The sequence below is a fragment of the Halichoerus grypus genome, chromosome 7, assembly GCF_964656455.1.
Source record: "Halichoerus grypus chromosome 7, mHalGry1.hap1.1, whole genome shotgun sequence".
Lineage (NCBI taxonomy): Eukaryota > Metazoa > Chordata > Mammalia > Carnivora > Phocidae > Halichoerus > Halichoerus grypus.
Window position 1 is genome coordinate 140,855,215 of NC_135718.1, and position 23,360 is coordinate 140,878,574.

Genomic DNA, 23,360 nt, shown 5'->3' on the forward strand with positions numbered 1-23,360 from the left:
TGGGCAGACTTATTTTGCTTCATTGTTTTCAATACTGATTAAATCATGTTTGCTTTATATGTCAGAGGTAAACACAGTGATTTTTGCACTTGGATCAGCTTTTTAAAATACATGCCCCCTTTTTGTGATAGGTAACTTTTGAAGAATGAACCACTTGGGTGAAAACAGGCAAATGATTTTCCAGCCTGTTACTGTTGTGTTTGGTGGATTTTTGCTGTTGTTTCTGTAGTTTAGGGTGAGGGCCTATTTTATTTATTTTGCCCTTGGGAATATACAAAAAGTCTAGAAAATAAGCCAAGAGAAAAATATAGGAAATATAAGTGTGTGCAATAAAAAGAACATGAAGAAGAGCTGGGGTAATGTGTAAACTTCATGGAGGGTTAAATAATGTCCCCTGAATATATAAATGGAAAAAGCAGATGAGAAAGTTAATTTATTTTCTAAGTGAATAAAGAGATACAATGATACGTGCATCTTCTCCTTGTTAATAAAGTACTGACAATCTGCTGTGGAATTTTGGAAATTGGTGAAAAAAAATGTATATTTGAAAGTACCTACCACAGTACCTAGTTCAAAATAGATTTGATTCATTTTAGTTGACTTTCTTTCTTTTCTAAAAAAAATTTGTCATCAGGGCATCAATAGTTATTTTCCTATGCAGTATGTCTGTATATATTTTGACTATAAGTGAAGTTTTCCTTCAAGAAACAAAATTCCTTCTACTAAATGGAATCCCATATATTTTAGTCATCTTTGTGCATATTTTCAAAATAGTCAGTGTTAGTATATATACACAATAACAACCAGAAGTCAACAAAGAGATTTCAATATCATTCAGGAAAGGAATGGAAAACATAAAAAGAATAAAATCCATTTTTATCTCTTCTCAATGATGAGCAAAAGTGTAAACTTAAGCAATTCTCATTGTCACATTTTGAAATATCTTTCTCTATGACCTTCTGTGCCAGCGGATTTCTTCTCTAACGATTATCAACGTTAAAGTGAAAAGAGACAGTCGAACTCATCAGTGGAATAAAAGGGTCAACTCAAAGCACAGGCATTCCATATGACTGATTTTAGCAGAGGACAAATCCTGCTGATTTCCTTGGGCCTCAAATGGTCATGGGAAGCTTTATTCTTTCTATTCATTTCAGAGAAGCTACATTATATATGGTAGCTCTTACTTCCAATAGCTCTTTCTAGTGGCAACCTGTGCTCAGTATCAGAGCCAATCCTGTCCAATATGAGAGGATCCTGAGCTCCACTCACATATGGGTGGTGTGACTTAAATTTAAAGATTTATATCCCTTCACCAAGAAGATGATGCCATGAGATGTCTTGAAACTTTTATTTTCATTTTGGGAGGAAATGAGGAAAGTAATATAAAGAAGAATTAGTTCTGTGTTGGCTATGTTAAGAATGAGAGACATGCAAATTTAAACCTCAAAGAGATAGGTAACTATAGGCCTAGAGCTCATGGCAGAGATCTGAATAGATGATGATATATTGGGGAGTCATTAACATCATATAGTGGCTAAAATCATAAACACAGATATGTAAATTGAAGGGGCAGATTAAAGAGGAATAACCAAGAAAAGAGAAGACAAATCAGAGAGATAGGATCTTGGAGGCCAAAGAAAGAGCTAATTTTAAGTAATAGGGAGGACAATAAAATAATTGATACATTGAAAAACCAGAAGTCATAAGAAGCAATCATAAATCAATTTTACTCTCATCTTTCCCTGATCTTTTGAATATACATATATTTGTCAATTATACCTAAATAAAGCTGCAGGAAAAAAATGGGCTAAATTCAGACAATAAAATGTGTAGTCCAGTATATTAGTCAATACTCCAATCTATTCAAAGAATAGATATTTTAAAGAACAGACTTCTCCCCTTTTTTCTAGCTAGGACATGATGAAAGCAGCAAGTCTACAACCAGAGAAGGTAGAGTTTTATTACTGCTCTTTTTATTACTCTCCTCTTCTCTCATGCATGGGCCGTAGGAGGGGCAGGAGCTCCCAGCAAAACCCAAAGCAGGCTGCTTTCTCTGGTCCCACAGTGTACAAAGCTGACTCTTCACCGGAGGTGTTACTTTTGTGATTTCTTCATTGATCTCTCTCCCTCTACTAGGTATCTCTCACCTATAATTTTAGAGAAATCAGATGTATCTCTATTCCAACTGGTTGCTAACTAATTTTGTAGTTCACCAGAATCTCATCTTCTTCTCTATTTGGGCCTCTTTAACCTTCCGGGTGGCCCTTTGTAGAAGTGCTAAGATAACCAACCCTATGTTGTCCCTCTTCCTTGTAGACCTTATCTAGTCATGACAAAACACTCTTTCCTTTGCCTGAAAAACTCTGGGAGTATAAAATCATCAAAGCACTCTCTTTCACTGCCCTGACAGATGGTCTCTCCTTGTATAGATTTTCCAGGTCTAAGAAATATATCAGTCCACTGGTCTCCTCAACTTCAGGAGACACATATCACCTTGCAAGGCATCTAGTAAGACCCTCTCACTGAGAGGCACCACTGACCCCTGCTTTCTCCCTCCAGTGAAACCCCTCTCTCTAAGCTTATCTTTTCCTTAACCCATTTTTATGTACTTTTTCTGGTTATCTTCCTTTCTTTGATTTGGATGAGTGTTTTAAGAGTCATCTAACTAGTTCTTGGCTGCCCATACTTTGTAAGTTCTGCTAACGCTTTCACTAAATATGGTGACTGAGGAATTCATGAGAAGGAAAACGCAGAAAAAAAAAAGACTACTCTGTAAATATTAGTAAGTAAGATTGAATAGTGAGAGAGTAGACTCAACTTCCAGGGTTCACAGGGTAGGGCAGAGGCAAAAGAAGAGGCCTTAGGATGGGGATGAAGATCATATTTGTAGATAGTTATGATATAGCCAGTGGGGAAAGATTTAAGTTAAAATAAGGGGAGGATTTGATGCAACAAAGTTCAGAGGAAGAAGGAGATGTAAAGGGGACACAGAGAGGGGAGCAAAGGGAGAAAAACAGGAGGGGACACATCCAGAACAGGCAATATGTCATTACAAATTATATGTTGTTTTCTTCTAAGACTAGATTTAAAATTGGGAATGCGTGACAATATAGACAAATTGGAGCTGGAGAGAAGATAATCTGGAGATACTTATGTCGGGTTCTGTTTAGTCTATGAAGCAGAGGACAAGATTAGCTGCAAGGACAAGGACTTGAAGAAACTGGCAATAGTTTAAAGGTGGAGAGAAACCAAGGGAATGAGAAGTAAATGCATGGCAGTATTTCCAATCAGCACAGACACATGTCTTCAAGCCCTCCCAGGTTCAGGGCAGGAGCAGGGTCATCATCCCTAGAGCTGACCCACCGTACAGCAGAAGGGAGAGGTTTTAATAGCACTCAGATTACTCAAGAGAGTCAGGATTAAAGTGGTTTTGCTCCAGACTAGGAGTAGAAGATGAGAAAGTTAGGAATGGGGTTGATCAAGAGCATTAGTTAGGGTTAAAAGATGAGGGGTTTGAGAAAAGTTGGGAGCCATTTATGAGGGAATTTGGAGACAAGATTGGAAAGATGTGATGTGTTCACAGAGTAGCATTTCAGGGATTAGGAAGATTTGAGAAGAAGAGAAGTTCCATGATCAAAAAAACCCTGGTTATGTTCATGAAAATTGGTTGCTGGAATGGGAATTAAATGAATGAGAGGTGAGGGGAAAAAAGACCATCCCTCTGATAAAGTTCTCAGTGAATGGAAACTTGGAAATCTGAAGATAAGTACAATGAGGATGGAAGAAAAGTGGTATCATGTCAGAGGACAATTTGTGATTTTTAAAAGGTAGTTCCTAATCCAACTCGATGTAATTAGGAGTCAGCTAATATGTAAAGATATACAATTATATTTATATAAAATTTGTCATGAATCTTTTTGCTTTGAACCCATACTTACCCTGGATCTTTTGCTCCTTAGAATCTACCTGGCTTTTCACACTCTGGCTCTCTCCTAGACTCCAACCTGCACTCATCCTTTTTTATTTTACTGAGCTCTGCTTCTTGATTTTCACTTCAGCACCTTATTCTAATAATGTAGTTTATACCTATTTTTTTTTTTTTTTTGGCTCTCCCCATTTCTCATCAATTTAGGTTAACATTTAAACCCAGCTTTTAATACAGGGAGTCTAATCCCAAGTGTTAGCAAGTCCTACTGCAGAGTGAGAGGTGATAGAACACTATTCTGTAAGTAATTCTTGGTCCTGAATTTGACTCGGGTGGGGACTGGGTTGGGTAGATAAACTAGAGGAAAGCAGAATAAGGTAAAGGTCAGCCTGAATCTAAGAACTTTTTAGAGCAGATGAGTAGTGTAATGAAGGAATCGGATTCACTTAAATAAAGTTAAGTGAAAAAGCTGAGACCATTAGAAATCTTCTGGCCATTAATAAAGGGTTTTAGTGGTAACACTGAGAAGAATAACGAGGGGGATCAGTAGAAAGGAAATGGGTAAGAGACTGGAACAAAACGCCATAGATGCGGATGAGTATTCCAAGGAGGAGAGTAGATTGGGGGAATATTTTTCTCTGGTAATTAAATGTTGTCAGAAAGACTATGGAAAATTTAAGAAACCTAAAGATAGAGGTGGCCAGGAGTGAAACAAACCAACGTAAGAATTCCAACTGGGGAATTTGTTAGATGGTCTTTCAATAAAAAGTACGTAGAGGAGATAATACATACAATAACTGACCCCAATTTTACTATCAAAATCCTGGCAATACTTTTTATTTAACATTTACTCTACCATGTGTTTTCTATACTCATTCAGAGTGATTTATTATCTGCAGAAAGGAGTAGTAATACTCTCAGACCACCAAGATGATATTCCTTCCAATGGTAACAGAAGCAGAACAGCATGGATTAAAAAACAAAAAGATATGTAATAAGAACAATAATTGTTTTAATACATATTTTAAATATCATGTGAAAGGTTTTAAATCACATTGGATTTTAGTAGAAAGCCAAATACACTAGTTTTGAGTTCTTTTTCAATAATTTACCCTGTCACCCTGTCCACACTCTAATCGAGGTGTTAATGAAGAGTGTAACAGCCAAAAGGCAGGCAGCAGGGGACAATGAGTTGAAAAGAGCCCAGATAATCTCAAACCCTTGACTAATTAGCAATTATATTTATAAACACACACACGCATATTGAGAAACAGCTTTGATTGGTGTGTACAGAACATAATACTATTGCTTGGGGATAGGAATGCCAAAGAATTCATGGATACAGTCCCAAATCTAGACAAACTTATAATCTGACCAGACCCAAAAACACACATGGAATTAGCATTCCAGCACATTTTCAAAAATACAACAATGAGTACACATGCATGAAAATAAATGTCCACAGATAATTAGAGAACAATACGTAGAACATTAAAGATGTGTAACTTTGAAAAGTGGGTAATTTATTCTCAAAAATGTACTTTACACACTAGGGAAAAAAATCATGTCACTTATACAAAAATATGTTTTAATCTGCTGGTCTTTATTTTTTTTCTGTTTTTCTTTCCTACTGGTCTTTAAATGTAAATTAGAAAGGCAAGGACAACATAAATGGATGCAGTAAACAAATAAATAAGCAATAAATTCAGGGACCATGTAGAATAAAGGTTCTATATACATACGCTGTATATCCCAGCCCTTATGGGGTGTGTGTGTGTGTGTGTGTGTGTGTGTGTGTGTGTACATGTGCACACATTTACTTTTACGGATATATCTTTACCTGTCTTTCTCCAACCAAATTGTAAGTTCTTTGAGGGAAAAGGATTTTATCTAGTTAAATATTTGCAGACCTTAATACTAGGGACATCTATCAACATTCAGCAACCTATACATTGGAACTCTAGGAAATATTCAAAGATTACTATTATGTTTAACAAATGCAGACATCAAAGAATCAAAAATATATCAACAAACTAGGGAGGACAAAAAATATTGCTTTTTACATAAAACACTGACAAAAAAATCATTGTTATGCTATAAAGTCATTAACAAATGTAATTCGATACAAATATTTAAATATTATTAAAAATATTTACCTTCCAGTCTGAGGATCAAATCCAAAGTAAAGGTCTCTACAATGGTCACAACTTTGTCCAGCAATGGAAACGTCTTGGCAAATGCACTGACCAGTTAGGCTATTACAGATGTGATGAACTGCACCTGTCACATGGCATGAACATGGCAGGCAGGCAGTGCCATTGCCTGGAGGAATATAAAAACCTGGAAATAAAGAAATGAGAAGTGTTTAGTCATTACTTCCCATCCAGGCTTTTCTTTAAAAGATAGTGTTTTGATTACACCCAAAACCGAACGCTATCATGGCACTTCCCAATGCCCAATACAAAGGTGGCTATAGCTGTTCTTCACTAGTGTATCAGTTACAACCAAAGAAGGGCTGAGTGAATAATTTACATTGTGCCTGGGTGTCTCCCAGGCAACTAAAATTCAGTGTGTTCAAAATCTACTTCACGACCTTTCCACTAAATCTAGTCCTCCTCTAATATCTTCATTCCAGCAAATAGGACCACCATTTACTCAACTGCTCAACCTAAACCCTGTGACATCTTTGGGAAGGTAGCCAGACAAAATAAAAGATGGACAGTTAAATTTAAATTTCTGATAAACTGAGTTTATCATGAAAGTCTGTGCTATTGGCTTATATTAAAAATTTATGATTATCGAAAATTTAAATTTAACTGAGCATTCTGTAGTTTGCTTAAACTGGCAACCCTTGAGTCCTTCACAACCCTCCACCCCTACATCTAGCTAATCACTGAGTCCTATGTATACTGTCTTCTAAGAATTTTAAACTTTCTACTCTCCATTCCCACTGCCCTCTCCCTAGTCACGGTCACCACCAAGTTTATTATAGTTTACACTATGGAACAGAGGCAATGGTAAGAGCCTTTTATTCATTATCTCACTCTTCACAGCAATGCTAATAATTCAGGTATTATTATTATTATTTTCACTTTATATATGAGAACACTGAAGGTTAGGAAGGTTAATTAATCTCATTTTCACCAGATTGTAACCTCCATGAAGGCAGGAACCTTGTCTGATTAATTCACCACTGTCTCCCCAGCACCCAGTACAGTGCTTGTCATAAAGTAGGCACTCCTTAAACATCTGATGAATTCACACAAATGTACCAAATTATAAGTAGGCATTGATTTCTATAAGTATTATATTTAAAAACCCACAGAATTTAGGTTAATTATAAAACCTGTATTTGTTTCTTATAGCAGAAGAAATAGAAATATGATTCAAAAATATTTTCAAGTTGCTTAAAATTTCATATAACCAACAGCTATAAAATTAGAAAGACATTAGAAATTAGAATGATGGAGGGCACCTGGGTGGCTCAGTTGGTTAAGCGACTGCCTTCGGCTCAGGTCATGATCCTGGAGTCCCTGGATCGAGTCCCGCATCGGGCTCCCTGCTTGGCAGGGAGCCTGCTTCTCCCTCTGACCCTCCCCCCTCTCATGTGCTCTCTCTTTCTCATTCTCTCTGTCTCAAATAAATAAATAAAATCTTAAAAAAAAAAAGAAATTAGAATGATGGAGCAGGTGTATGGGGGAGAAATGGTTCTCAGTGTTGTGTGGTATGTGTGTTTATGCATACACATCCTACACATATATACACACATAGCACATACATAATGTTACAAGGAATTTTACTGAAACACAGGGAAGAGGGAATGCAGAAAGATTCTAATGAATAAAGTTCTGACAAGTGAAAATGATCTGTACAATTGTCATGATCACTAATTTAGGTATGTATCACTGATATTGAAAGAGTGAAAGAACATGAACACAAAGTGAATCCACTGTGTATTACTATGCTATAGGGAGAAACAAAATGTAATTGGAATATATTATAAATCTCATTTGAGTCTCTGGTTGAAAATAAGCCATTCTTTCATAGCCATCAACAATTTGTTCTTCTTCTCCTTGGCCCAGCATATTCTCTCTTAGAAAGTTACAGAAATAGTCAAACAGAAAAAGATTCTGCTCAAAGAAAAGGAAGAAACTCAAAATCAGTGCCATTCCAACCTGTTGGAAAGAACTGACTGATCCTGCCATTTTTTAGAGTAATTGACAACTAGATTATGCCATTAGCTTCTTTGCATCCATTGATAGCAATTTGCCTTATATGTGTTTCCAGAAATACAGTTATGCAAATTAATATATATTCTCATACCTGATTCATCATACAACCAAAGTTGCACATTTCAAAGGCTTTTATTTTGAATTCAAGACCACTGTGGCTGCAATTCTATGTATTTTTCTTCCTGTGAAGGTACCTAGGTCCTTAAATTCCTGATGATGGCATCATAAATATACTAACAACGCTCCAATTTGGATAAATTACCCATTAGCACAGATACTTAGAAGTAGAATTAATTTGGACTTATTGCAATAGCTTCAAGCCACAGAGAATTCTAGAACAATTACAGATGATTTTTACAAGAAATGATTTATTAGATAAATCTGTAAAGACAAGGGGGAGTATATTTTGGTACAGACAATTGGGTTGCCCAAGTTTCAGAAAATAAAAAATGCCATAGACAAATCAGAGATATAAGCAGAGAAGAACAAAAATGAAAAAACAAAAACAAAAACAAAAAAACAGGGAGGCTGCAACCTGGAGGTAGGTCTTCAAGGAAAAGCCTGCACTGGAACTTGTCTTGGGGTTAATTCCCCTCCTCTCTGGAGCATAATTATAAAGGTTAATCCCACCAGTATTTTAGTTGTCCTATTTTTAAGCAGTTCTAATTAGGATGACTCAGGTACCTTCCTGCTCAGTGATTACTTCTTGCCTTACCTGAATGTGCCTAATTCTAGACCATTACCTCTCCTTTTATGACTTCCAACTATAGAAAACAACATTTTCCCTTCCCTCCTCCTTAAACTTCAACTCCAGAGTGCATCTTAAAGATAACTGACCTTAATTTTCTTTCACTCAATACATTTCTGGTCTCCTTCCATTAGCTCCACTTCATGTTCCACATCTTCAGGTCCATAACATTTTAACGGATCTTTTTGATACTTCTCTCCATGAATGATTTCGTACCACATTCTGAAGCACGGTCATTAAGACAATGCTATTACCTTACATTACATAGAGCTGAGAGTTCGCACATACATAACACTGATCGGCTCACTAAAGTTTGTTATTTTCCCCTGTTTTATTTCAGCAAGCCCTTGGTCCCAAACAAGGCAAGTCTAATGGGGAAAACAACGTGTTTTTGCAGTTCAAGCAAAAAGTCACCCATATTATAAACTAGTGTTGCTTTATCCAGAAGACTTGCAGAATCCTTGGAGTTCAAAGTTATTAGCAAGGCAGTTGGTATTATCTCCTATAGTGGCTATTTGCACAGCACAGCACTGTCCTGGGCATAAAAGAAGAGCCCGTTTCCTAGCAATGTCCCTCCTGAGGACCATGAACAACGAGGCTTGGCCAAGGTCTTGAAATGGGAGAAAGAAAACAAGTTTAACCCCTAGGCCTTATTCAGAAAAGGAGGGCAGAGCTGAGGCTAAGCACTAATTACAAGCCATTTAGAAGAAATGATTCTCACCTTAAGCCAGAGAATGGACATAATACTAAGAGAAGAGTCTAGGGAGAAATTTGTGGCTCACCAATACCAAGCAACAAGACTCTTCTAGTAATGATTTTAAAAATTAATATTTTCAGAACGAAATATAGTAAGTGATGCTAATTTTCAAATTAAAACAATAATAATTTTCTTCCATTTTGGTAATTTTATATTAAAATGCTAAAATTATTATTCATAGAGTTGACCGAATGTCAATAATTGCATAAATATTAATATTACTCATCATAAGGTATAATTTTTCTTATTTAAAAGTTTTTAAAAACTCTTTTCAATTAGTTTAGATATGTTTTAAAATCTCTGCTCCTATTCCTTCTTCCTGGACTGCTGCTATACTCTCCTTAATTACTTTACCAACTCCTGTTTACTTTAAAAACTCAGGTCAGAAGTCACGTTCTCAACTAAGTTTTCCATATCCCCCCATCCTTCAAGAATGAATCGGTTCCTTCACTTTACTACTTCTCATATTGGACATTTCTAATATTGCACTTGTCACACTGTGTTATATTTACATATAGGTCCATTTCTCCTACTAAAGCAAATGCCTTAATATATTTATGATTACATATCTTACACCAGCATAGCCCCTGGTACACAGTAATGTATTCAATTGATGTTTACTGAAAAAAATGGATACGTGAATGAAATGGGTAGATAGCTAGATGGGTAGGTGGCTGCCTGCCTGACCAGTTGGATATCTGTTACCCCTTAAAATATGAGATGATCTCTTTAACACTTTAAAGGAACATAGTAAAGACAAAAAGCCTAGCCTATCAGGAAGGATAGCAGGGACTATATATGAATCAGGAAAAATATATTTAAAATGCAATCTTTGGGGGCGCCTGGGTGGCTCAGTCAGTTGAACGTCTGCCTTCGGCTCAGGTCATGATCCCAGAGTCCTGGAATAGAGCTCTTCATCTGTCCGGCTCCCTGCTCAACAGGGAGTCTGCTTCTCCCTCTCCCTCTGCAGCTCCCCCTGCTTGTGTGTGCTCTCTCTCTCTGTGTCAAATAAATAAATAAAATCTTTAAAAAATAAAATAAAATAAAATAAAAATAAAATGTAATCTTTGCCTTATTGGCAGATGGAAAGAACTTCAGAAAGAAAATATCAGTCTAAAACTATGTTTCCTGTTCTTAGAACCAAGAATATAATAACATGCTCACATAAGGGAAAACATTCTATTGGACTTTGCTGTTTTATAAAAACCTAGTTTTCCTATATATGGGAATATCCATGAAGGGCCTCCAAATGCATATTCTTTAAAAATCAAATTCAATAACAACAATGAATATAAGTAATCACAGCTGTGATTATGTCTTGGAAATTATAACACATAGATATGTGTATTCACAATCCACAGAAACACTTTCATATTCTTTGTTCCCATTTTTCTCAGTCTCAGTGGTTACCAACCATATGCTCTAAAGTTTCTCTCCCATGCCATTGCCACCATCCCAGAAATTTCTCCACCTTAGTCCATGGAGATCATCCCATTTCTAGACAACTCAGTTCAACTCTTCATTATCAGATCACGATAGCCTCTCAGAATTCTATTAATTTTCATTTTATAACTATTACTCAGATTCTACACAACAGAGATACCCCAGGACCTAAAGCAGTCAGCTAGAATCATGGGTGAGGATGAGCTTCAGGGTGGGAGGAGGCTACAAACACTTGTAAGAGTATCTCTTTTAACTCACCCTCAAATATTCATTGAGTGAACGATTATGACAAATGTTGCATTGTTCAGAAAAATGTTTTACTCTTTCAGGGTGCAGACTCTGAGGTCAGTTGGACCTGGATTTGTAAATGGTTCTTCTACTTAATTAGAATACGTTTCCCCTACTATAAAGTGGGAAAGTACTGGTCCTTCCATCATATAAATATTGTGCATATTCAATGGGACTTTTCAGATAAAACCCTATCCCAGGGCCTGGCAGACTGTAGACACTCAGTAAATATTACCTATTATCATCATTGCCATTTTTATGAGGCAATTTTCTAGGAAAGTGGGATTTTCCTTAAATTACAATTTAAGTAATGACTTGTCGATGTACTTCTTTCCCCCACAATGTGCCTGGCATTATGGTCCACAGTGCTTATGAAAAATTCTTTCCTAGTGGTTTATCAAGGAAGAGGCTCTTATCCTGAGGCTTAGGTCTCCCTGTGGAAAACATGTTCATCTGCAAAGCTGTTTCATCAAACACTAGGATACGTGGCATAACCGGATCTCAACTTTGATGCACTGATTTTTAATGGAATATCAGCCATCTAATTCCAATTCCAATGGCAGGGCCTTGCATGCAATTCTGGTTTATGAGCTCATTACTTAACAAATATGATATGCTTCTTAATGAAACAAGATACTTTGTTTTATTTTCTAATAGTCTGTATGAATTTTAAAACAAAACCAAAAGTAAATATCAGAGGAAAGCATGAGGAATTGTCCTATTAGCACAAAACATGTCATACGAAGCTGTTTTCATTATAAATTAGCCTTTATTTTATTCCAGAGCTGCAGAGTCCTCAATAAACCCTCTCTGCCTCTGGTTCTCAAGGACAAGGGTGGGTCACTGGCTCAGGATGCCTTGACATCCTTCCCTGCATTTCTCGGCCTAGCCTCTGATTAAGTGCTTGCTGCTGAACATTACGAGGTCATCCAGCACTGAAAAAAACGAACTGGGAAAACATATTTAGTGCTATATTTATTAGTGTGGGTATATGTACATTCATATATGTACACACACTCCAAATAATTTTAAATTAAAGCATTTTTAAAATACTTAATGGAGGTTAAGCAGCATTTTTAACCTCTGTTCAAGTTATTGAATGGCATATTAAAACCAATGTGGCTCTAATGTACCTTCTAATGTGCACTGCTGCTTTAACAAATTGCCTATAAATTTTAGTTGAATTAAGCCTATTCCTTGTACATTCATAGTAAGGTTAGGTTAATAATACATGAGGTTTCATTATGTGCACCTTCCTAATAATGTTTTTTAAGAAAGTGGGACAAGAATCTATGGGCAATAGTCTACTAGGGGCCAGTAATATTTACAACCAGATGAAAAAGGCAGGCAGAAGTCCGGAGGCTTGCGCGTTCATCCCTCCTACCCTACCCCATACTTCTGCCTCCACGCCCCACTACTCACACACACCAGTGTGGAGCTTCTCCCCTGGGGTATATGATCTAGGTCTCTCAGATGTGTTTAAAGAAGTAGAAAGAAAGCTTCAGATTGCAGCAGTGCATTTTAATGTGCATTCTGCAGAGCTGGCTACTGTGAAACATCTGTTTATGATAAAGATACTTCAAGATAAGGGTCCTTTTTTTCAATGTAAATTTCACAGGAAGAGACAAGAAAACCAGAAAACAAAATTCAAAGTAGTTTCTGAAGCTAGAATGCAGGACCAAAAAAAAAAAAAAAAAAAAAAAGTCCATAAACACATGACCTTTCCATATGTTACACCTATGGGTACAGAATACCTTGTTTTGTCGAAAAAATCCATTAGGTCCTAGACCACTATTTTCTTTCCTCCCTGGCAGGGTAAAAACCACATCCTCTCTATATGTCAACAAAGGAGCGCTCACAGACTTACATTGTGCCTGCGCCTAAATAGAAGAGAGTGCCACTGGGGTAATTTTTTTTTTTTTTTTTTGAGAGAGAGAGAGAGAGAGAGTGCAAGTTGGGGGGGGGGCAGAGGGAGAGGAAGAGAGAGAGAATCTGAAGCAGGCTCCACACCCAGCACAAGGCCCGTGGTTGGGTTTGATCTCACAACTCTGAGATCATGACCTGAGCCAAAATCAAGAGTCAGATGCTTAATCGACTGCAGCACCCAGGTGCCCCGCCCCTGGGGTAATTTTTAAATGTAATTATTTATTATTTCAAGAAACACAGATGGAGTATGCACTAGGGAGACACTGCTCTATGTGCCCAAGACAGAGCACTGAAGAACGTGAAGAACAGCAGTTAGACCTATAGGCTGGAAAGGAACAAATGACCTAAAGACGCCTGGAAATGAGGTCAGAGAAGGATCGTGGGTGTTACAGTTCATGTGGGCCGTGTTTTTTACCTGCAATGATGGGAAGGCAGTGGAGGATGGAGTGATACAGTCTGACTAAAGTTTGAACAGCATCCCCTTTGGCTGTGCATTAAGGAATGACTCGAGAAGAATAAAGAGGAGAAAGGAAGTTTAGGAGGCTTCTCAGCCAGTCCAGAAGAAAGATGAAAATGGGTGAGTGGGGTGGTAAAAAGTGGACCAGTTCTGGATCTATTTGAAAGGAAAAACAACAAGACTGATTTTGATAAAAGAGATAAGGGTTGTAGGAACAGAGGGGAATCAGAGGAGAGCGGCAAGGATTTAGCTGAAAAGATTACAACTCAGAAACTACTAGGACAACATTTCAGCTAAGCAGAGTCAAACAATTTTTCCCTTCTGAAATCCCCAAAAATGAAATAAAAGAAAAGAAAGAAGAGGAGATGAAGGTCAATGGCAGATGTCCACAAGTAAAAGCTAAGCACTTGCCGTGGAGCAGCCAACAGTAAACTGATTGATTCAGGTGGTGTAAGTCTAGAAAGAAAGGTCTGGAATTGAAGATTCCAGAGGTTTCTGAAGTCAGGTGTGAGGAATAGTTAATCCCCTCCACAACCAGAAGATTTTCCCTCTTGCATTTTGAGAGAAGGCGAGTTTTCTCTTTAGAAGTTAAACCAGAGAGTGCATGGGTTCAGCATATGCAGCGACAAAGTGCTGCAGCGAATGCAGGGATTATATATAAGGTTCCTGTAATGGGTGATTTCATGTGTCAACTTGGGTAGTTCTGGTGTCAGTTGTTTGGTCAAACACTAGTCTAGATATTGTTGTAAAGGTGTATTATAGGTTTTCCCAGAATACAAGAATCTACAGACAAAAGGGCCCACTGAGTGCACAGAAAAATTATTTAACAAAAGCACATCATCATGAAATTGTCAGAAATGAGGGATATAGAAATAGTAGAAGCTTCTAGAATGTAAGAAAGAAGAGAAGAGAAAAGGAAAAAGAAAGGGAGGGAGGAAGGGAGGGAAGAAGGAAAGAAAGAAAGGGGTAAAAGAATCTAATTGGCTCTGCAAGAAGATAATGGTGAAATAATTTTTTTGAGTGAAAATGATTCTATATAATGGTAAAATTTCAAATAGTTGTGAGTGTGGAATAAAGTTATTTGCAGACATTCAAAATTCTAAAAAAAAAAATAACTTTCTTCCCTGTACTCTTTCTCACAAGCTCCTAGAGTGTACTACCAAATACATATATAAAATAAGAAAAAATAACACATAGGATTCAGGAAATGGGATCCAACAGTGGAGATATATGAAAGAAATTCTCAGTATAGCTGATGTATATACACATCTCCTATTGGTTCTGTTTCTCTGGAGAACCCTAACACAGATACTCTTCTTAAAACTCCTGATTATTTCTCAGTGTGTTCAGTTAAACCACTTACTGAGTGCATGCAATGTACAAGGAATTACAGTAGTATTGTGGCTACACAAGTTCAATAATATAATCCTTGCTCTCAAGATACTGAAACTCTAACAAGGGAAATGAGCGACTACATAAATAAGTAAAATACAAGAATATCTTAAATGTGATAATTATTTTCATTAATAGGGATGATCCCATTCTATATTTTCCTCAAAAGGCAGGACAATTTGCCATTAACCTTTGGAGCAGAGTTTCGTGACAACTGTGCTTAGACAAATAGACACTAAGATATTACTCTCCTAGAAAACCAATGTTATCTGAGATAAACCCCAAAAAGAAAGGGGCCAGAGGGAGACAGAGGAGACCATCGGGGGAAGAAAAAGATTGAGTATGATTTTCCAATATTTTAATTTTTAAATTTAATTGGTATTTTAATCAAAATTTACATGCAGATAGTTTTAAAAATCAAATAGAATTTAAAGATTCACAGCAAATAACAGCAGTCCACTGCTCTGTCCTTCTCCCAGGAATCTCCCTGTCCACAGCAACCACCTTCATCTGGCTTTTATTTCTGTATATCTCTATAACATCCATATATTGTTCCCTCTCAACCTTGAAAATTTAGATTACTGTCTTTCTACAACAGAGGATGAGTATTCAGCTTTTTATGTGCTTCCTCAATAATCCCTTTATTTGGTTAAATCAATATTCAGAGATTGACTGACTATATAAATCTATTTCACAGCTACGCCATATAATATGATTTGATTATATTTCCTTTCTTGAAAAAATTGCCTTTAATTAGTTTTGTAGGAATCTCTCAGATATTTCTAGGAATCAAAACCCTCCAATAGAAATATACTCAGGAAAAATAAAAAGAAATATACTCAAGAAATCTGTTTCTTTTTTCTTCTACTGAATATATCAACTCACAGGAGGATCCAAACCCCTGATCCTCCCATTCTGATCTGAGCCAGTTGATCTCCAGTTCTGTTGCATAGCTACATCCTAGTCAGAACAAAACACTCAATAAGCTTCACAATAGATAATCACTCAAAAGGATATAACATTTGATCTATTAGCTTTGGCTGGTTTATTTAGAAAGAAGGATATATAAATCATGGTTATTTGTGCAGGAGACTGAGTGCCTTATTTCCAAAATTAGAGATATTAATAAATAGTAAAAGAGAAAAAGTATCATCTTGGGATATAAAAAAAAAAAGTGATTGAAAATTTGGGAACATGATTCTGAAGCCAAAAGAGTGCAATATATTATAGTAGCACGTAGGCCATCTGCATAGCCCTTAGTAATTATCCTGTTCTCTGGGATCCTTACCACCTTGCTCCTACCTTAAGTAGTGGTTCCTAGAAGTCATGATTTATATGATCCTGATACTCCTGGCCATAGTGAATTGGCTCAGACATAGCTACCCTAACAAAACTGAGTCAATTAGAATTTCCTTCTTGGAATTGTAACCACAAAGTAGCTAATAAGTCTCTGTATTGCTAGAACTGTAATGGGATAGACATTTAACCATGCAGAGAGGGAGACAGAAGCAGAGTGTGTCCTTCAAGAGAAAGAGGGAGAGAGAGAGAAAGAGGGAGAGAGAGAGAAAGAGGGAGAAAAAGAGAGGGGGGGGATATGGAAATGACTGAATGGTTGAATTAATGGATATGTACCAATGGGAGATTTCTAATTCCTGAATTCTGACTGCATTGCTCCATATCAGGTTTTGTGGGACAGCCAGTGATAACATAGCCCCCATTTATGGTGAAGCCAGTTCAAATTATTTTCTGATACATATATCTCAAAAAGAATTAATTATTCTTCAGCTCCAGCCCATCCATCCCTTTGGATTTACTTGTCCCACTGACCAATGTGAAAGGAAAGGTATGGCTCAGTCCTAAACTGAATTCCTTGTCATGACAAACAGGACTTCCGTCTTACCCATTTCTGACAAGCAAATCTCCTTTTTGGCACCATGCTCCTTTATACCGGCTCAGATAACTCAGTGCTGGTTGCATAGACAGAACAACCACACAGCTGTTAAACAACTAATAAACATGTATATTCATCATGACATTATGATGGTTTTATTATAAAGAAAATATATTGTTTTACTTAGGTCATATAAAGGCAAGGAGAAAGCCATGGATAGGGTCCATCTTTCTTCTAGTTGGCAAACACATAAAAAGATGGGTACAGTGAGACTAAACAGTAGTCTATTTTGCTAATTTTATGGCATTTAAAAATAATTCTAGATGCCCCTATATGATGCCAAAACATATAGCCCATTTAGTAAAAACATTTGGTTAGCTTTATTCAGAAAATCAGTTCATCATCTGAATATTTGTCATGGTATAAATAATTAACCCAAGTTTTCCTTTCTCCGGGAAGCAAAATTTATTCTTGCTTTTATTAGACTTTGTTTAGACTTTGTTCGGTTATTAGAAGGGGATTTACTTCAAGTTGAGAAATTAAATATAAGTTAGTCTCAATTATAAAATGTCTGATTGGCTGGGACTCCTCTAAAGGGTCATCCCAAATATAGCAACACAGACAGATACACCAAATAATCTTGAACATATTAAATAGTTATATCTGTATTTGTTGATAATATAAATACAACAGTGTTGTTGGAAGTAAATTTTTTAGAAGTCCCAAGCCCAAAACAAAGAGGAATCATCCAATATGGGATAATGAAAGGAAAGTCATTGTCCACTAAACACGTAACACATTTCTCTCTTACCTGACTGACACTGATTACACCTCCTTCCTTGCCGATTAGGCAAACACAGGCACTGGCCACTGATTGGGTCACAAGTGATCCCAGGTACTGTCCCCAAGGAGTCACACTCACACATCTGGCAGCCTTGAGAATTGCCACTGGTCAGGTTGTACCTGTGAGGTGCACACTGATTACAGTGAAGACCTGTTACTCCTAATTTGCAGGGACATTGTCCTGTTGATTTGTCACACAGCAGAGAGCCATTTACTGTCCCAGCCTTATCACAGTTACAAGGCAGACAGAGGAAAGAATTATTTTGCTGGAGGTAGAAGTATCCCTCCAAACATTCATTGCACCGTCTCCCTCCGACTCTGGGCTTGCAGATGCACTGCCCTGTCTTAGCATCACAGACGGTCCCAGAGAGGGATCCATCCGTGTCACAGTCACAGGCCTTACAACTGGTGATGTCCAACCCGTAAAAGTGTTCTCTGCAGGTGTCACACTGAAGTCCTTTGGCTTCTTTCTTGCACTCACACTGCCCAGAAAGAGGATTGCAGTGTTTGCTCACTGAGCCGTGGAGGTTGCACTGGCAGGGCTCACATCCATCATCATTAACACTTCGGAGGAATTTAAATCCAAAATTGCAATGATCACATCGAAGCCCTGAAGATAAAATTTGTTTAAAAAAGTGAAAACGTGAACATGACTCTACTTCACACTTTCAAGACAAACAACGCTGCTGCCAACATTTAATGCGGACACAAGGGGCCCCTGGGGGGCTCAGTCGGTTGGGTGGCTGCCCTCGGCTTGGGTCACGATCCCAGGGTCCTGGGATCGAGCCCCGTGTCAGGCTCCCGGCTCAGCCTGGAGTCTGCTTGTCTCTCTCCCTCTGCCCTGCTCATGCTCTCTCTCTCCTCAGTCTCTCTCTCTCTCTCTCAAATAAATAAATAAAATCTTTAAAAAAAAAAAATAATGCAGACACAAAATTAAGTGTTTTCTCCCAGCTGATGCCATAGAGTCCTGGTCATATACTCAAAATACAATAACAACACTTACTTTGGCAGTCATATATAACTTTATTTCTGTAACGTGCTTTATGAAATTTTATTACTTTACAGAGAAATGCTTACTAGAAATGTTGCTTCTGTTATACATACTGGAGCTCTTTTCCTCTTTAACAAATATTAAAATTATTATTTTTAATCATTTTAACAAAATGTTCATGTAAGAGAATAGACAGTGAAATAAATTTTCAAAGCTACACAGAAGAATTACGTATTACCATATTACTTATTATCCTAGAAATCAGATGACATGTACTATAATGTTTAACAAAATATTAAGCTGATAGCTCTTTTTATGTAACAGTATATATGCTTCTGAATATCACACCTTTAAATAATTAATATAAATAAAACTTATCCAGAGCAATTTTTGTTTCAATGCTTTTATATGCCCCTATATTTTATTATTCTCAATTAGTATAAATTATGCTCTCTTTGGCTCATAAAGCAATCACATTGCTTGTCATATTGTGTGATTCAGGATATTCCTCTTTAAACACTAAGTAAATTCTGCTGTTACATTACTTCTATTTAAAGGAGTACATATATACATTTCACAAACAGAGAAAAATATGTTATCACCTAAACTTAAATCTCTGACAACTTAGATTAGTTTCAGAGACAGTGTTAAAAGGAAAGAGAATAAAACACAAATTTTTGAATAGTAAAGGTTGAGATGCAAAATACTCCCTTTAGATAGTTTCCACATACCCATTAAGTTTAAATAACTGACTACGTGGGGCTGAATCAATGGAAACATTTATTTCAAGCTATAATCGCAATAAAAAAAAAATTAGTCCTAAAATAACAGTCAAAAACACACTCAGGAACTCATATGTAGAAAAGCATTTCTTAAACTGGAAGGAAATGCATAATATATATGTATATATATGGATAAAAATTCAAGAACTCCAATGGAAGGCAAGTTCTTTAACAGTGATGAATGACTCACCTAAGGCATATCATTTAATTTCAATAAGGAAAATAAAAAAGGACCACTATTGCTGCAAATTTTAAAAATAACTGTATTGTTAACAAGAATTATGACTCATTTTGAACTATTAAAATTGGTCTACATGGATTCATATCATATCAGTTTTAAAAATATGCGCAGTGCTTATTTGAATATGCCATACATATTCCTGACAGGCAATCTATTCCTAACGATACTCAGGAAGGCCTACAGGGCATCACATTCGGTGTTAACAAGTACAGGCGAGTTAGCACACTTGGCATTTAACTCACATTCTTCTCCCTTTTTATTCTAGATGAATGACCTACTTTAATAAAATTATTGGTGCTAATGTATTTTACTGGTGATAGAATCATTAGTAAGATTTAACAGTTTTGTTAACTCGAACAGTTTGCTTTCTGAAGCGTACACAACATACACTGGTATTTTCGGCTTTTTTTTTTTTATATTAACAAGGTAAAATTGAATAAGGGTATTGGCTAATCCCATTAGGAAAAGAAACCTATATATACACATACCAAGTTTACGTTTTTATTAAAAATGCTACATGTGCAGAAATAACTCTAGAAATAGTAATATCAAAATGATGATTTAATCCTCAAAAATATATATATTTGTATTTTTCTACAGAAAACTATCTGGATCAATAAGACACATAGATGGCAGGGAAGTTATAACACATTCTAAATAAAGAGCAAATTTTGCTTTTCCCCCTTTTCTTAAGCTCTGGCATCTAACCATCAGAGGAAAGATTTCATTGTTATAGAAAAATAAACATTTCATTGTCTTTAAAGGTCTGTCCTTAAATTTTGTTTTCAGATCATGAGTTTAAAATATATATCATATTAAAGAACAAAGGATGACACATAGATTGAATTCAAAGGTCTTGGAATTCATTTAGCATCACAGATAACACCTATAAAAAAGGACATGCTGCTCTTTACAAGTTACTCATTCTTTTTTCCAAAAAGTTCGTTTTTGTATGATTGAAATGCATAAGGGCAAGTTATATAAGTTAATATAAATAAAAGTTATGTTAAAGATTTTGATATAATCTTTCTTTAAACCAGAGAAATCTTGTGTCATACCATTAACCATGCCCATATTTTTTTAATTAAATTAAAATGAAATGCTTGTCTGGCTGAATTGTATAAAATGAAGTATATATATATATATATATATATATATATATATATATATATATATATACACCTATAGAAAAGATAAAGAATTAGCTTTAGACTTACAGCACAGAAATGAAAATAGTATTCAGAATATGTTCATCTGTATGCGTATCTGTATGTATGCATTTGTGTGTGTGTGTGACTGCCAGGCATGTTTTCATTATTATAAGGTTCAGGCTAGTGTTAGAAAAACCACGGAAGACTTGGTGTCTTGAATGACAATAGAAAGATAAAGGTCTTTTTTAAACTTCCTATGTGAACCAAGACATGTTCAGTTAAAATACAAGACTCACTTCATCAGGAAACTTTCCTCTCATAATATTCTCATAGATCAACATTTCAAAGTGCATTATGTACATAGTGCATTTTGGGCACTTGATAAATTTTGTCCTTATGTGGCTGTGGTTCCCCTCAAAAATGCTGGATGTAATAAATTGCTATAATCAAATCTAATTTCTGAAAAATACCTGTGGGAGTAACAAACAAAAAAGCAGGTCCTGTATAAAAAAAAAAAAAAAAAAATGATAAATAACACCGAAGGTAGCTGTTTATTATAATCAGCTTGGCACTGAATTACAAAATTAAAATTATGTGGCCCTTTATAACTAACCCTACCAATATACATGATCTGTGGAATTATGTTGACTTATTTTGCATTTCATAGGAACAGTTCAAAGAAATATAATAGGAAAAAAATGGAAAGATTTATCACAAAGGACACTGTAGCACAGAACATTTTGAAAAAAATCCATTTATTTTGGTCTATTAAGAAAACTAGCATGGAAATGATTTGCTTAGAACTCATTAAGTGTAAAACATTTTGAAAAAGTGCTAATTTTCTAAAAGAAACATCTATGCAGTAAGCAAATTATATTTTTCTATGACTTATTAGTATGGGACCATGTGAACTAAGGCATCTACAGAATAAAGAAACTTCTAAAGGGTTGATTAAACGAAGCTTCAAGCTGTAGTTTGATAGAATTATTAATTTAATCATTTTTAGACAGTTAATTTCATCCAAATTGTTTTTTTTTTTTCCAGCCTGCCTTGAGCAAGGAAATTTGCTTTACTCTTCAGTTAAGAAATCAAATAGAGAATTTGATTCCAGATGGTAATAGAGATGTGACTGTAAACTTTTGTATTACACATACCAATAACGTTTGCTTTGCACTTGCACTGGCCTGAATTTTGGTGACAGGTAGTATCTCCATCCACTGTCCCAGAGGTGCTGCAGTTACAAGAGCTACAGCCATCAGGATCCGACTCTTGTAGATTGTAGAATCCATTTTGGCACTGATTGCATTGTCTGCCAGACACATGTCTCTTACAATTACACTGGCCTCCAATCTAGAGGAGATACAACATTTTGTAGAATGATGAACATATCTATTTTTAGATAATTTGCTCATTAGGTACAAGACAGGAAGGGAGGGAGGGAGGAAAAAAAAAAAAAAACTTTAAACAGACAAGAAGGTAATAAGGTACGTTTCCTCCTGACACAAAACATGGGAAGCTTCGGCAGGGTGAATATATAGAACGGAATGAAAATAAACCCCAAAGAAGTCAGTAGCGTGGGACTAAAAGGGAAACGTGGAATTAAGCACTGAGCACCAGAGAAAGAAATCAAATATAGTCCTGTGGAGATTGAAAATAGAAAAGAGCCGGCAGTTAATTTAGTCTCACAATTTCACCTCTCTGTTTTTTGCTCCCCTCATCTACTAACTCTTTGACCCAAACTTGCTTGATACATGGTGCTTAAATTAAGGACAGATCTTTCTATAGTAATATCATCCTGTCAAGGTCTTCACAATGTTTAAAATAAAGTTCCTTGTTAACAGAACCATTTGTGCCTACTGATACGGACCCTGAAAACTTAAAAAAAAAAAAAATTCTGCTTTTAGGAATATTTCAGCATATTCACGGCTCATTTGTAACATGACTTAGTCACATTAAGTATATTTAGCTGATTTATATTATGGTAAAAAATGCAAAAATAATTATTTGTTTCAGAGCACTGTCAAGTAAAATAAGAGCTGAATAAAGGAGTATTTTTCTTCTTCAAACTCCTGTTTGAGAATGAAATACACAAAATATATAATGCTTATCTACTATATATATAAATAATACCATGTTGGTTAAAAAAAAGATAATTAAGAGCCTAAACTTTTCAGAAGGGAACATATGCATATAAAATGTGAAACTAATATGAGAAATTTAAAAATAACTTAGGACTTGAAAAAGAGATGCCAATGTAGACATCAAATCAAATCTCCTATAAAGTCACTGGCAT

At 36.0% G+C, this 23,360-nt stretch overlaps 1 protein-coding gene across 1 annotated transcript in view; it reads right to left on the reverse strand.

The window, feature by feature from the left end:
* USH2A (usherin) overlaps window positions 1-23,360 on the reverse strand; it is a 687,474-nt gene that overhangs the window by 532,459 nt on the left and 131,655 nt on the right. Inside the window, exons 11-13 of the mRNA XM_078078672.1 lie at window positions 22,222-22,417; window positions 17,871-18,512; window positions 6,082-6,265 (exon numbers count right to left, since the gene is read on the reverse strand). Coding sequence (XP_077934798.1) covers window positions 6,082-6,265; window positions 17,871-18,512; window positions 22,222-22,417 — 1,022 coding nt within the window. The remainder of the gene's footprint in view (window positions 1-6,081; window positions 6,266-17,870; window positions 18,513-22,221; window positions 22,418-23,360) is intronic.